Raw genomic sequence first — 16,417 nt, 5'->3', positions numbered from 1 at the left:
CTGTGCTGCTGCTGCTGCTGCTAAGTCGCTTCAGTCGTGTCCGACTCTGTGCTACCCTATAGACGGCAGCCCACCAGGCTCCCCCGTTCCTGGGACTCTCCAGGCAAGAACACTGGAGTGGGTTGCCATTTCCTTCTCCAATGCATGACAGTGAAAAGTGAAAGTGAAGTCGCTCAGTCGTGTCCGACTCTTAGTGACCCCATGGACTGCAGCCTACCAGGCTTCTCTGTCCCTGGGATTCTTCAGGCAAGAACACTCGAGTGGGTTGCCATTGCCTTCTCCGTTAACAACTGTAATGTCACAGAAAATAGCTGTGACTACTTGGGACAAAGTCACAGCTATTACTCTGGTGGAGTGACCTCAGCTATAGTTCCTGGCCTTTGAGGGTTCTTGGTTTCAGTCTTTTCTGAGCCTGGATGCCAACCTGGCATTGATGTATGAGTTCTAATATCCTCACAAAAAATTCATTTTTGGGTTTTGGTAGTAAGAGTTGGGTTTCCAAAGCTTACACAAAAGGTCTTACTGTGGCTCTATGTACTTGCCATGATTTGTGTATCTAAATTTTATTAAAGAGATGCCTTTAACAATAAGAATTGTAGTCAAAATGACAGAAGAAGAAGGAGACACATTGACATTCTGGGAAACAGTGAATACGTGGGTGGGACATGGAGCAACTGGAGAAGGAAATAGCAACCCACTCCAGTATTCTTGCCTGGGAAATCCCATGGACAGAGGAGACTTGTGGGCTACAGTCCATGGGGGCTGCAAAGAGTCGAACACGACTGGACACTTGTCAGCATGGAGCAAAACCTGGCCTTTCTTTCATAAACATGAAGAGAACCATTTCTCTGTATTAAAACTGCTATAACTTATTAAGACAGAAATAGAAAACAAAAATGTTGGCAACTATACTTTTAAAAGAAGCATTTCAATGATTATGTTAAAAATCATTCCAGCCTGTGGAGACCTGAGATGCTGCAAGATCTCTGCTCCTTCCTGAGACCAGGCTTGAAATATTCCAGAAGCATCTTAGTTTCCTTTTGGGTTTAGGTACAGGCCTAAATGTCTACATCAAGCCACAGTTTTCTTTCTAAAATATTGATAGGATTGTGTTACTCCTCTGCTTGAAACCCTTGAATGTCTCTTTTTCTTATGGGCTTCCCAGGTGGTGCAGGTGGTAAAGAACCTGCCTGGCAATGCAAGAGACCTAAGAGGCACGGATTCAATCTCTGGGTTAGAAAGGTGCATGGCAACCTTCTCCAGTATTCTTGCCTGGAGAATCCCATGGACAGAAGAGCCTGCTTAAAACCCTTGAATGTCTCCTTTTCTTATGGAATGAAATTGAACTTAACTTTCTTGAAGATGCTTCAAAATCTAGCCTCAGCCTCAGTTTCCATACTTGTTTCTGAACAACCATCATATCAGACATGTATTCTAATTGTAGTAGTAGTAGTAAACAAAATTGCTTTATCAAATCCTATACGTATATTGAAGGTGTCCTGTGCTTAAACTTATTTATATCTCTGGGGATGGGGGGGTGGGGGTTTGGGGAAGGATCTTTATTTGCGTACAAGTCCTCAGTTAAATCTGATCTGCGTCGGTGGCTAAGAACCACTGCTCCTGGTGTTTGCTGAAATGGATGGAGAGAGAGTTAGAAGCAGTTGCATAAGTGAAGAAACCAAGTTCATTTTCCAGGACTATAGATTTTTCCTGGAGAATTAAGAAATTCAAAACATGATTTTGGATTAAAACAAATTGGCATTAATTATGAAATAAATGGCAAACATCAAGACAAAACAGAGACATCAAACAGATACAAACAAACCACATTCACCCTTGTGGACTTTAACCTCAAATTATTTCTCAAGACTTCACACTCCCTGGCTTGGAAGGGCGAAGTTTGGAAACACAGCTACTGCACACAGCTTCCAGAACAAGAAGTAAGAATGGTCTTTTGAAGTGGTATTTTAATATTTAAATTTGACAGATAGACTGTCTTAACTTCTCATCCTTCTTCTTTCAAACTTTATGCAGCTGTCAAACGAACTGGTTGTATTATGCATGCCTACTGTTTTTGGTATGATTACCTCTTAACTGGTGGCCTGTTTTTCTATCAGGAGGCACCTGGTAGATCTGGTTATCTCTCCTTTAGTGATATTAGTAACTATTGATCATCCATATCTGAATCCAAATTCACTGAGCTGCAAAATGAACTAGTCCTCACATCACAATGAAAAAAGCAGATGTGATGTGATTGTCTTGTCTTCCCATTACAATAACGAGCACAAGCTCTATACTGGATCCCTGGTCTTGTTACTAACTCCTTATCTGACATTGGGGTCTTCCCTGGTGGCTCAGGTGGTAAAGCATCTGCCCTCTATGTAGGAGATCAGGGTTCGATCCCTGAGTCAGGAAGATTCCTTGGAGAAGGGATTGTCTATTCACTCCAGTATTCTGGCTTGGAGAATCCCATGGACAGAGGAGCATGGCAGGCTATAGTCCATGTAGTTACAAAGAGCTGGACATGACTGAGTGAGTAACACTTTCACTACTTCACTTCACTTATCTGACATTGGGTAACCTTTTCCCTCTGGGTTCCTAGAGTCCTCATCATAAAAATGTGAGATATGCCTATAAAGCAGTTAGTATGGTGAGATGGGCACTTGTTATTTTTCCAAATGGAAATGGCTCTAAGACACATTTGATCATGTTATTACTAGAAAAAGAACTTGGCATCAGTTACAGCAGAAGTAACTTATTATGCAAAAATTAAAATGAGTCCTTTGATTATAGATTTCCCACTATCTAGATTTTACTCACTGCATCTCCTGAGTATTTTAACCTGCTTTATGGTCCTATGTATTTCTTGGAATTAGATATTGAATCTCAGCTTCAGATTCTGGGGTTTTGATGAGATTCACACCTACTGTTTTTGGTATGATTACCTCATAATTCGTGGTCTGTTTTTCTATCAGGAAGCACATGATAATTCTGGTTATCTCTCCTTTAGGGATATTAGTAACTATTAATCATCCATACCTGAATCCAAATTTACTGAGTTGCAAAATGGTGAAAATTCTAACTACCTTAGACTCTATATGTATTATATGAAATATTTCTATAAAGATAACATTCCCTCATCCACACATTTTTCATTTTGGTAGAAGAACTGCTATTCTAACTTAAACACAGCACATTAGAGCTTTAAACGATTTTCAGTTTAACCTAATCCAGCACTTTTTTATGGATGAAGAAATAAACTCAAAGAGGTTACAACAGTTTTCCAATTTCTAAAAGTTCACAATAGTTAGTAGAGTCTCAGCAGGATACAAGACAATTTGTTTTTCAGTCGCTAAGTTGTGTCCAATTCTTTGCGACCCCATGGACTACAGCATGCCAGGTTTCCCTGTCCTTCTCTACCTCCTGGAGTTCGCTCAAACTTATGTCCATTGAGTTAGTAGGCCCTTCAACCATCTCATTTTCTGTTGCCCTCTTCTTCTCCTGTCTTCAATTCTTTCCCAGCATCAGGATATTTTCCAATGAATCAGCTCTTTGCATCAGGTGGCCAAAGTAACTGGAACTTCACCTTCAGCATCAATTCTTCCAATGAATATTCAGGTTTGATTTCTTTTAGGATTGAGTGGTTTGATCTCCTTGCTGTCCAAGGGAGAGTAAACACTGACATTTTAGGAATCAGTGAAGTAAAGTGAATGGGAATGGGTGAAATTTAGTTCAGATGACAATTATATCTACTACAGCGGGCAAGAATCTCTTAGAAGGAATGGAATAGCCTTCATAGTCAATAAGAGTCCAAAATGCAGTACTTGGGTGCAGTCACAAAAATGACAGAATGATCTTGGTTTGTTTCCAAGAAAATTTGAGTTGGGTTTATTTATAAAAAGACTAATTGCAAAGGTGTAGAGGAGTTACAGAAAAGCTTTAAAGTGCTGTGCAGGAGCTCGGAGCTAGCAGCTTCAGAGCCATCATCATTTCTAGGGGTCAAAGGACAAGATGAGGGACAAGTATGAAATTGTGTACTTCCTGTAGGATCTGCCACCTTGAGAAGAGCAACAACTTCCTCTTGAGCAACATGGCCAGCCTGACGTAACTCATGAGTCACAATATCCGTCCTTCCTCAGATCCCCTGCCTAGACTCTCCATTGACCAAACCCAGTTGGTAAACAGAAAGCAAGGAAGCCCATTGATTTAATTCATACAGGTTAGCCTCTGGAGGTAGAGACTATGCAGATATGAATGGAGAGTGGATCTAGCGAAGAGAACTCAGGAACAGGGTGCTGAGGCAGGATTGGATTCAGATTCTTCTTCCTACCCTACCATTCTTCCATGCGTTCAAACGTTTGTCTATATCCATGGATCTTATGTTAGTAATTCAGTCCAGGATAATGTCATCTTCCTCTGGAGTGACTTGTTTGTTGAATACCTGGAATTTTCTTAATCCGGTTTCAGGGTTTGCGATTTTTTTCCTGGGTTGCTCAGATGTCTGGAGGAAGAGTTGTTATCCACGAAAGGGTCATTTTGTGTCCAGTTCACACCTACTTCTAAACTTATATCATCCTGGCTTTTTTTGCACCCTTCCAGGTATCAAAAATGTAGTTCGGCCTCCCAGTTGCCTAATTCAGGTTCATAAAAATTGTCAAGCCAAAAGCAGCCCCAACTGTAGGCACACCCTCTGAATCTCTGTCCTTTGTTCGAGAATCTAGTCAGATAGCTCCTCATTCTCTCATTAGTTCTTTGGTACCTCTATTTTAAATTTTATCCAGCATTCTTAGTCTTCTCTGGTGAGAGGGTTGATCAGTATTATTTAAACTGGTCATAATCAGAAGCAGAAATCTCTCCTTTATATTTCTCTAGCTCTTTTTCAGGAAAAAGTTTTACCTTACCTGTAGGTGTTCTCAAAGGTGTCCCAAGGATAATCTCTAAGTGGAAGTGTGATGGATTCTGAATGAGGATATAATTTCAACCAGTAAACTTCAGCTCTGCTGCCGTGCTTTTTTTTTTTTTCATGAAATGTTCTGTATTATACATCACAGCTGCCAATCTGCTTTCTGAAGTTTTCAGCTCCTCAAAGACACCAGAGATTTAGGGCACAGGGTGGAGTTAGACTGACATGTGGTTGCTGAAGTGGATGTGTGAGTCTGAGGGCCATTGAACATAGAGAATTTTCCCAGTGTATCATAATTACAGAAACACCTGTGCTTAGGAGTTTGTACTGATACAGAGGAAATACATGTAGCTTACTGGGCTGCAAGATCCTTCATCTCAGACTCAGGCTCCCATGCCTTTTTAAAGTATAAAGATATCACAGGGAAATTCCCTGATAGTCTAATAGTTCTAGCTCTATGCTTCTACTACAAGGGGAATGTGTTTGATCCCTGGTCAGGGAACTAAGATCCCACATGCTCAGTAAGGCCAAAATAAATTTTAAAAATTAAAAAATAAAGATGTCACAGACTATTCATGATATTATAATTCTATCATTCATTCAGTATGGTTTAATCTTTGCCAAGAGCTTCTACCGAGGCCTCTATTTGTGGTAAGGATCTAAACAATATGTTACTTCTCTATTTCCTTAAATTCTTTTTGTCCCTGATGTAGAATGCCAATTTGTGAGCTTGCAATAAACAATAGAATCCCCTCAATTCCTATTTTTTTAAGTTAATATAACTAGAAAGCATTGTATCTGACATATTCCTCTGAAATGCCTTCACTGAATTAATATTTAATATTATGACCTTGGCTTTAAAAATATTAAATCTAAGTCTAAAGAACATATATACTTGTTACAAATCCATATTCAACTGCATTGTATTGCCCAGTGTCCTCCATATTAGAGTCTATGTAATAAAGTCTTCATAGAATTCAGTGCCAGATTAAGACTTGACTCTTCATATGAATATGTGTACTTTTATGTGCACACGTGTTTTCTTTTAAAGTACATTTTTATGTACTTTTATGTGTTTTCTTTTTGACAGTCAAAACACAGAGCTAAATTTAGCAATCACATTTTTAATTTATCCTAGCTGCTTGATACCTTTTACTAGCTTCCTTGTTCATTCCTGATACTTTAAAATTATATTTACCTTGTTTTGTACATAGCATTTAATACTTTTTGGAATTAAGAGTATATAATATTCCTACTTATCTACCCGAAGATGCAGAGAAAGGGGCAAATCTGTCACCTAAAGTAAAAGCTAGTTAGCTAGAAGACACCTTTCCATTTCAGGTTTAAAGTTTTCCCTTTTATCTCTTCAGGAGTAAACCTGGGAAGCCAAGCCAGGCAATGATTTCTCTCCTGTCCACCACTACCATGTTAGACGTGCTTTTGGATTAGAAAACCCTGCTCCTTATATACAGATGAATTGCAAAAAGCAACTTCTGGGTGATCCAATTAGAAAAAGGCTTTCATTCCTCCAGACCCACAAGCCCTGAGGCAGGCATGGCAAACTGAAGGTTACGGGGATTTCAGCACCACACCCATGCCCTCAGCATGGTGTCCCTGCCTATACACAGGATTCAATTTGAGTTGTGAACTGATCTATTTAAATTTATACACTTTGAACTGTTCATCAGCTATAAAAATGGAAATTTCATCTGGATTCATCTAAAACAGGCTGTGTAAGATTAATCAGCTAAACCATGCCCGTTTGGTGGGAGAGCCTTGGGACCAAGAACTGCTTTTTCTTCCAGCACTGTATTGGAGTTTGGGTACCAGTAATCAGTAACATCTTTGAAGATATTAAATCAAGTCTAAATAAAACAAAGTTACCAAAGTAAAACAAACTGTGTTTGAATGATGGCTCTGAAAAAAATCTGGAAGGGAAGCAAAGGTGACATAGTCTAAAAATTATGGTTTTTAGAAAATAGCTTTATGGATACTCTTGGGCCTTATTTGTATAGTCAAATGCTATTTGGGAATTTGGGCATTCTAATTTTCCAGATATGGTCCCAAAGACTCTCCTGCATTTGTTGTTTTGGGTCAGGATGGGGTAGAGAATTGTATACTTTCACAGAAGTTTGGAGGTTTGACAAGGTGTTGGAAATATTAAAGGATATATATTTATTAGTAATCCACCCATGTTTTGTTTCTGTATGATCAGCAATTCATTAAATATCTTATTTTCCTATGGTATCAAGTTCAAAAGCAGATGTGGATCACATAGATTGCAGTTTCCTTATCAGAAGTTTACTTCCATTATTTTACAAATCTTTAGAAAAAGCTAAGGTCACTTGGCTTCATTGAGGATACAGTTGTGCAGATATAATTGTTCAGTTGCTAGGTGTTTCCCCTCATTATTTCCTTTCTTCTTTTAACCCCTTCCTACTTAACTATTTTATCCCTCCTTTCCCCCTGTTGTTTAGTCGCTAAGTCATGTCTGATACTTGCAACCCCATGGACTGTAGCTTGCCAAGCTCCTCTGTCCATGGGATTTCTCAGGCAAGAATACTGGAGTGGGTTGACATTTCCTTCTTACCCACTCAGGGACAGAACCCACCACTCCGGCACTGGCAGATGGATTCTTCACCACTGACCCAGCAGGGAAGCACCCCTTCCCGCCTAGCTTGCATGTAATTTGCAGTATTCTACCTTTTTCATAGAACTTAATCATCTCGGTTCCTGGAGATGCAAAGTCCAAACCTGTTACTTTATTTCACTGTAAGTTCCACTGGTTCTCCTAAAGTTATAGCATTCTGGAGAAGTTCTCTGAGAACTTGCACATATGTTTTTACTTACCAAATAAGTAGATACTCTTTGATTGCTCTTAAGCAAGCCAGGCATTCCCTGCTCCCCACCCCCACCCCTAGTGCAATTTAAAAAAATTGAAGTAATTGCTTAATTTCCCTCTTTCATCTGGCAGATAGATGATTTGCCAAGTCCAGGACAGAACCGGTTTTCTAACTCAAGTAAGTATACGGTGCGTTGGGGGATATTTTATAAACTCAAATGGGAATGCAAATGCTACACCGTTCAGGACTTGGAGCTAATCAATTATTCACGACAGCTGCTGCTGCTGCTGCTAAGTCGCTTCAGTCGTGTCCGACTCTGTGCGACCCCAGAGACGGCAGCCCACCAGGCTCCCCAGTCCCTGGGATTCTCCAGGCAAGAACACTGGAGTGGGTTGCCATTTCCTTCTCCAATGCATGAAAGTGAAAAGTAAAAGTGAAGTCGCTCAGTCGTGTCCGACTCTTCGTGACCCCATGGACTGCAGCCTACCATGCTCCTCCGCCCATGGGATTTTCCAGGCAAGAGTACTGGAGTGGGGTGCCATCGCCTTCTCCGATTCACGACAGCAGAGCTATTGAAAACTTGAAAACGTAAAGTACCAGGGGCAGACCCGATAAATTCAGCCTGCCACTCCCGGAGAGCCACTGTCAGCAATTCACCACTCTCCAGTTGAGGCCGCCTGCAGGACCGTAGTTAAAATCCTTGGGCCTAGCGCCACGCGGGCCTCCCCACGCTGCCCTCTTGCTCCCCGCGCCGCACGTGGGACCCGACCGCACGGCGGTGCTAGGCCGGAACCGGCCGGAGGAGGGCGCCGTGGTTACGGGGAACGTGGCGCGTGCCTCCTGGCGCTGGCTGGGAAGACCCGAGTATTCGCAAGAGACTTTTTTGTGCCATCCTACAGTCGCGTGCGCTCCGGGCTTTTGCCTACTCCAGGTTGTCTTGGGTGGGGAGCCCAGTGGGTGACGGAGGAGAACCTTGGCCTCGCGCGGTGCTCCGGGCTGAGCTGTGGTCCGGGAGCCGCAACGCGGTCGGTTTCGTCCGGACTCGAGCTTCCCAGCAGCGCCCTCCCCCGGGGCGGGTCCAGACTTTCGGTGCCGCGACGAGTGGGCGGCAAAAAGCCGGTGGCGGACCGGGCGAGCGGCTGCAAAGAGCGGAGAGACTCGAGCGACCGGGCTGGTGCCGGGGACGAAGCGGCCGCGGCGATCGGAAGAGAACGGGGCCGGGGCAGGAGGAGGAAATAGAGCCGATGAAGGAGAGCTGCCGCCGAGGAAGGAGGCGGATCCCTTCGGCGGCGGCTGCCGCTGTTCCGGGACGCGGTCCAGGGAGTCTGCCCGCCCGCGAGGTGCTGGCCAGGTAGCTCCCCACCCAGAGGGCGCCCTCCCTGGCCCCTCCCAGGGTGCCCGGTACGGAAGGAGCCGGGACCGCGCTCCCGGGTGGCCAGGGCGCACCGCACCCGGAGAGCGGCGCCCTTGAGCCGCACCGCCTAGCAGGTTCGCGAGCCGACTTGTCCGCCGGCCAAGAAAAGGAAGCCCTGTCCCTTCCCGCTCAGCCCGGCTCCCCACCCCTTGTACTCTACACCCTGCAGCGGGCGAGCGGCGCGGCCACGGAGGCGCCGAGGAGGGGCGAGCCGCCGCCGGGCAGCGGCGTCCCTTCGGGGGAGAGGGCGCCGGAGAGGAGGCGGCGGCGCGGCGCGGAAGGCGCAACGCGGGATGGCAGCTGCTTAGCCAGGCGCGCGCGGAGCAGCCCCGAGCTGTGGCTGGCCAGACGGTGCGGCTGGGCGGGCGACGCCGCCGCGGCAGTCCGGCCGGGAGAGATGAGCACGGAGGCGGGCGAGGGCATCACTTTCTCCGTGCCACCCTTCGCCGAGGGCGGCAGCTACCGGAGGGGAGGAGCGGCGACGGCGGCCGAGGGCGAGGAGAACCAGCTGCCTCCGCCGCCACCGGGCAGCTTCTGGAATGTGGAAAGTGCCGCCGCTCCCGGCGCCGGGTGTCCCAGTGCCACCTCTGGGAGCAGCGCCACCCGGTGCCGGGGCAACTCTGGGGGCGGAGGCGGCCGACGGACCACGGTGGCCTATGTCATCAACGAGGCGAGCCAGGGGCAGCTGGTGGTGGCCGAGAGCGAGGCCCTGCAGTGCCTGCGGGAGGCGTGTGAGACGGTGGGCGCCGCCCTGGAGACCCTGCATTTTGGGAAACTGGACTTTGGAGAAACTGCGGTGCTGGACCGATTTTACAATGCAGGTGCGTGCGACTTTACAATGCAGGGCCCCAGCCTCCGCGGTCAGGGGCCACCGCAGGGGGAAAGCTGTTGTTTCCCACCCCCCTCCCCTGCCCCCATAGGAAAAATCGATCCGTTTCTGGGCAGCAGTCGAGCATCTTACTTATTTACTTCTTGCCCCACCTTAGGGGCAGCGAGCGGCGCTGCGTGACTGCTCGGCTCGCTCGCAGCTCGGGGCAGAGAGTCTGACCGCCCGGCCGCCGGCCCGCGCTGGGAGTCCAGGGGTGCGTGTGGTCCTCTTGAAGAACTTCTGTTCGTCTGCAGTGCGAGTTATTTGTCCCAGTCAGCCCTGCCCTATTCAGTGTTTTGGTTTCTCTTCTGTTAGATTTGGCCCACATTTTCCTTCTATATATACCTGTGCCTGTTTTAGAAGATGTCCTCATTTTTTTCCGTGTACTTTTGAGAGTACAAAAATTCTGACTTCTGCCACGCAGCCAGCTGCACGGAGAGCGGATCTGTGTGAATTTGCATGTTATGTCACGATCTTCCCAACTCCCTTTCCCTGAAGTTTAGTGGCTTGATTTCCCATCTCTTACCAATTTGAATTGTCAAGTAATTACTTTGAAAAGCAACTTTTATAACTTAACACTAAACTTGCGTGATCTGTTGGAATTTTGGTGAAAAAGAGCAGAGTATGTTTTTCATGACTCCATATACCCCGATGGGCTGGCAAGTAGATAATTTAACATTATGTAAAACGCTGATACGCAGTTTTAGTAACTAAGTTAGATTGGCCATTAAAGTGTGCCCATTAAAGTGACTGCTAGAGTAATTCATGAAAAAAAATCTTTTCAGCCTATTACAGATTTCAGAAAGTGTCACTGCAGTTCAAGTGACTGAAGCAATTTGCTATCTGTTAGCAAATGTTAGAGATAAAAGCATGTTACTGAAATTAACCTTTAGCACCCTGTACAACCAATGTTGAGAATATATACATATTTTTTAATAAGTGTGGGCATAAAATTTGATTTAATGGTGCTTTCAGACAATAAGTTTCTTGCATTGTGATCACATAGAAGGTTTTATATTCCAATCTTGTTTCCAGTTCTGATTCTCTTCAGTCTTTTCAGAACACCTGAAAAAGGCTTATGTCAGTCTTGGAATTCAGCCAAAACTGAATATTTTAAGAACAAGAACTTCATGTTAAGGAAGCCAGATTAAATAAACTAGGATTTTCTGGTTCTGGTGTATTTTACCATCTTAGTCTTCATAACTAGACATGGGTAGAACATAGTTTAGCTCGGTTCTTCGTGTGACTTGCTGTAAAAATTACATAAATATAACATTTCTAAAAATTACAGCATTTTTATTCTTGGATTATAATTTGGAAAAAGCTTCAAAGAACTGAAAGATATATGAGGAAAACACCCAATGAAATGCTAAACCTATTTTTATTGTTTTGATAGATTGGGGTTTTTTTTTAATAAAATAATCTTTAAGCTAATTTGAAAGACTTTCCTAACAAGTTTCATGTAATGTTTATTCTCCAAATACTATCTCTGGGAAAGGGAGAGAGAAAGATTAGAAGGTACCAGACATTTGAAATGTATCTCATTTAATGCTCCAAACAAGCCTATGAGGGAAGTAGTACTTAGCTATCTTCTTAGATGAGAAAACCAAGGGCTCCAGCACTGGTTCAAGGTCATGGGTAATAACTGGTCAGTGGAGGGTCCCACTTTGAGTGCCTGACTCTAAAAGGTCCGGCTTCACCCTTGCTACCTCCTTAGCTGGACTGATTTATTCTCAGAATTAAGAGAGGGGAACATCAAACTCATGGTAGAGAGCTGGCAGGGACCTTGTGAGCCATTGTGTGCTTTGTGGAATAGTGAGAAGGAGGGCACATTCTAGGGAGACCAGTGTTTCCGGGCCAGCTCTGTCCCATCCCACTGGTGAGCTCAACCTAGGCAGGCCCCAGTTTTACCCCTGCCTGTGACATGAACCCTCAGGTCTCTCATTCACCAAGAAAACGTTGAAGATGTGACAGAATGAAAATGGTATCGGTTTTGTTTTCTAAACTGAGGGAGGCCAAGGTGAACAGTAGTAGAACTCGACTTCTGATTTCTAAGAGAGCACTTGCTTGTCCTCTGTAAAGGGCCAGATGGCATAAACGTTTTAGATTTTGCTGGAGGTGTCTCTCACACCTCCTCAGCTCTGCAGGTGTTACTCAAGAGGAGCCATAAAGAGGACCTAAATAAATCATCATGGCTGTATTCCAACAAAACTTGGTTAATGGATGTTGTCAGATTTATGAAATTTATATCTCATATTATTCACAAAGTGATATTCTTTTGATTTTTCTTTTTTTTTTTCTCAACCATGTAAAAAATAGAAAAACCATTCCTAGCTTGCAGGCCTTGCAAAAACAGGCCTGGTAAGGTTTTGGCCCCATGCTGACCTCTTCTCTACATATACTACTGCCACTTGAAAGTTGAATGGTTATGATATAGTGGGAAGAACTTTATCCCTCTAGTTTGGTCTGAGTCTTTATCCTGGCTCTGCTCTGAACCATGTAATTGTGAGTAAGGTCCTTTGTCTCCTTCAGTGGCCTAAACAATTGGATCAGGGATGGAGGGAGAGAGTGGAGATGAAACTAAATTTCTAGGATTCTCTCATGTAATCCTATGAGTTTGCAAAGGAAGGCAGCAAGGTATGCTAGGACAGAGCACCTGAACAACAGTTCCACGATCTGGATTCTGGTCTTGGTTCTTCTCTAATCTGGAGCAAATCATTTAAAATCTCAGAGAAGGGTTGTAATAACTGGTCTCTGAGATTCCCTCCAGCCCTAAATTCTGTACTTTAAAATTATAGCAGTATTGATTTAAAAAGGAATCACTTCAGTTCATAGAGATGAATGAACCACATGTATGTGTAATGTTGCCATCTCCAGGAGCTCAGGGTTGGTGAACAGCACAGATTCAAGTGCAGATTCCTGGTTGTGAGGGTCCTTGGGGAATGCCTTGGGCTTCCAGGAAATAGCCCCTAGAATCAAACTGGAAGAAGGGTGGGTCAGAGGTGACCTCTAACCTGAGATAGAACGGTGAACAAGGAGGATTTACAAGGGCCTCAACATTTAAAATGGAATGTTGGCGTTGAAGTAGTTTGATTACATTTTTACAAGCTTCTGCCCTCTATGTGTACGGGGGTTTTCTAAAGAGTAGATTGCAGTTACAAGTTTTCACTGATTTTTCCTATTTGATTATTGTGAGGAGCCTTGTAGGCTGCAGTCCATGGGGTCGCTAAGTTGGACAGGACTGAGCAACTTCACTTTCACTTTTCACTGTCATGCATTGGAGAAGGAAATGGCAACCCACTCCAGTTTTCTTGCCTGGAGAATCCCAGGGACGGGGGAGCCTGGTGGGCTGCTGTCTATGGGGTCGTACAGAGTCGGACACGACTGAAGCGACTTAGCAGCAGCAGCATAATCAAGTTTGTTCTTTGACTACCCTTGTTGTTCTCTCTTTCATTTCCATCTTGAAACTAATGTTCTATCCAAGATTTTATGAAAATTCATCATATATACAAGACTATCACTCAGAGATGTCGGTTGACAGGCTAATAATATCCCTTCCCAGACGCCTGCGTTGTAGACAGTAAATTTCTAGAAAAGCTACAAGATGTCAGTGATACAGATGTTAGTGATGTAGAGCTATTCCACTGAGGTAGACAGGCCCCACATGGCAGGGAATCAAATTTTTTCTTTTTTTAAAATGAATACTACTTTTGCAAAGTATAGCTTGGATAGACTTTATTATTCCCCTACTTGCTTATGAGAAAACTGAACCATAAAGGAGTTATATTCATTTATTCAGCCTAAATGATTTAAGGTTGCTGCTTAGAACCAGAAGCACACTTTTTCTTAGAAACAGTATTATAGATGGTAGTTAGATTTGGGTCTAATCTGTAAGAGCCCTCCTAACTCAATGTACTTGAAGTCTGGAGCTCCTTTGTCTATTTAAGCAGTAAAATTATGTTGCTGGCCAACCTAAAACTGAGACTTTGCGTCCATCTTGCCCTGAGTTAGAATCGGTAACTTGTGTTCTGGTAGCATCTTGGCTGGATGTAGGAGTATCACTTTGGATTGGTGGTGTTGGAAGGAGAGGGTGTGGTGAGGCAGGGGACAAAGGAAGGCTTGGGAAGTTTCGAGGAGAGGAGGGAGGCTGGACAGTGAGGGAGGAAGAAGGATGTTCAGCGAAGGAGGAAGCGATGTCAGCAGGGGATCCAGGAACACTTGAACCTTCATCCCTTCCCAACCTATTTATGGTCCTTGAATTCCAGCTGATGGAAGACCCAGGGAGAGTGTTCTATTCACGGCCACCTCACTCCTTCTCAGGGGCTGCCCACTTTCCCCTTCCCTGCCTCCACACCGCTCCTCCTCCCCCAACTGCCATTGTATCCCCTGGCCTTTCTCTTAGGTAGGCTTTCTGTAGATTGCAATCTCTTACTCAGCCTATCACCCAGTAGCAGCAGTGGGGAACAGGAAGGAAACATATGCAGGTCGAAATTTTAAGAATTTAGCCTTTATATTTTCATCTGTGTAGTGTTCCCACCTTACTTGTGATAAGAGTCTCTTATTTGGCCACGTCACTGGACAGGCATCTGAACTTTCTGGGTTTGGTTTCACTTGCTTCCAGCACAGGTCCCTAGGACTTCCAATCTTATTTGATAACAAAACAAAGCAAACATAACCTTTGTATCCTGTATATCTCAGAATGAGAAGTTCCTGAGAGTCTTCCAGCCCACTTCTGCATCTTCTGCTTTTAAATCCAGTGAAGCTTTTATCCATACTGTCTCATATACTTGGAGGGAGAAGGTGGTGTCAGTATTTCCTAAATAGTGGTTCCCATGAACTGGTTTTTAAAAAATTGAAGACTGACATGAATTTGTCATGATTTTATATTTCCAAGTAAGGATATTAAAAAGAAAAAGAAAACTCAAAAACCAGCCAACTACTGCCACTGTTTCTTAAAAAGACATTTTAAAAATGTTAAATTAGGGAAACATAATCTTAAAGAATAGCTTTTTACATACAGTAAATATATGGGAAAATGCATTATTTATTATTCTCTTTCCTATTTCGCCATGATGGATAAAAAACTCTATCATGGCAATCAACAGAATGGTGTTTGAGAACCTTTGATCTAGACCACCTACAGCCCCTTCCCACTTCCAGGCAGTCTTTCTTCAACCAAGGAACAAGCCTTAGAAAATTATCAAAAGAGCAAATACTGGCAAACTCATTAAAAAAAAAAAAAAAGGTCTAGTTTAGGAAGGGGTTAAAAAAAATTTATCCCAGGGGAGCCATGCTCATGTTTTTTTGCTGGCATATCATTGCCACCCTGTGGGAACCCAGAGCACTGTGCCTCCTCTTGCTTTCTTGGAGGCAAAATTAAAATTTTCCAAAAAAGGATTTTACTTGAAAATTAGAAAAAAGGCAAAGCTAAAAAGAAAACTCCAAAACACAAAGTACACTTGTTTGTAGGGCACTCGTTTCTTACCCCAAATAGTCAAGTTCATATTGTCATCATTGATCCTGTTTCCCAGGCTCCTGGCTCCTTGGCTCAGCTTGGTCACCTTTGGTCTGCTTCAGAGAGTCATCAGCTGAGAGTTACAGTCGGTTCCACCTCTAGCTGAAGCCTAATTATAGGCACACAACTTGGCTTTGTCTCACCAGTGGCCTTGGCTGCTGCCAGCCTTCTGGGAGTCCTCTGCTACGAGTTAGTTCCCCTCCGGTGGCTACAGGGACTGTCCCCTGCTTCCTGTTTTGGAGGCCTGGTTAGCGGCCCGTTCAGTTCCTGTTTCTGGTTTGCAGGATAAAACTGGTTCACGGCTTCTTTGTGGAGCAGTGGGAGATGGACAAGCACAAAGCCCAATGAATATGCGAGTTTCCACCAACAGGTACCAACTGGTTCTGCTTTGCAAGTAGTTGTCCCAAGTGTTCCCTTCAAGCAGCACCCGACTCTGCCTGAGGCAGGATGAGAGTTGAGACTGTAGTAAGTGAGGTGGGAGTGGACAGTGTTGCAGGAACCACAGCTTTCTGGGTATCAGGAAGAAACCAGACACCAACAGCCTTGGGAAAGGTACATCTTGAAGAAAACCGCCTCACCATCCTGTGAACTGGATGTAGTTAAGTGGGGAAACTGGCTTTGTTTAAGAAAGATTCCCCTTATTTTCAGGGAGCAAAGTTCGATTTGCAAGTTTTATTAGTGGCATAAAAGAAAAATAGGAAAGCAGAGCAAAATGATAAATTATTTTAAAATCCACTGATGATTCTAATACACTGACTGCTTTCATTGTTTTTATATATTGGCTTTTATCTCTGGCTGGAGATGTTGACTTAAGGAACTCATCAAAATACATGTCAGATTATTAGAGAAGGAGAGAGGGTATGAGGCAAAGCTG

General features: G+C 44.0%; 1 protein-coding gene across 1 annotated transcript in view; it reads left to right on the top strand.

The window, feature by feature from the left end:
• Nucleotides 1–9,412: 9,412 nt before the first annotated feature.
• Nucleotides 9,413–16,417, top strand: part of MAP3K5 (mitogen-activated protein kinase kinase kinase 5) — a 228,197-nt gene continuing 221,192 nt past the window's right edge. The window contains exon 1 of the mRNA XM_040239312.1: nt 9,413–9,981. Within this exon, the coding sequence (XP_040095246.1) occupies nt 9,558–9,981 (424 nt within the window). The 5' untranslated portion in view covers nt 9,413–9,557. The remainder of the gene's footprint in view (nt 9,982–16,417) is intronic.

Source organism: Oryx dammah, unplaced genomic scaffold, assembly GCF_014754425.2.
Source record: "Oryx dammah isolate SB20612 unplaced genomic scaffold, SCBI_Odam_1.1 HiC_scaffold_4, whole genome shotgun sequence".
Classification (NCBI taxonomy): domain Eukaryota; kingdom Metazoa; phylum Chordata; class Mammalia; order Artiodactyla; family Bovidae; genus Oryx; species Oryx dammah.
The sequence above is the reverse complement of the archived record's forward strand: the minus strand, read 5'-3'. Positions and strand labels throughout refer to the sequence as shown.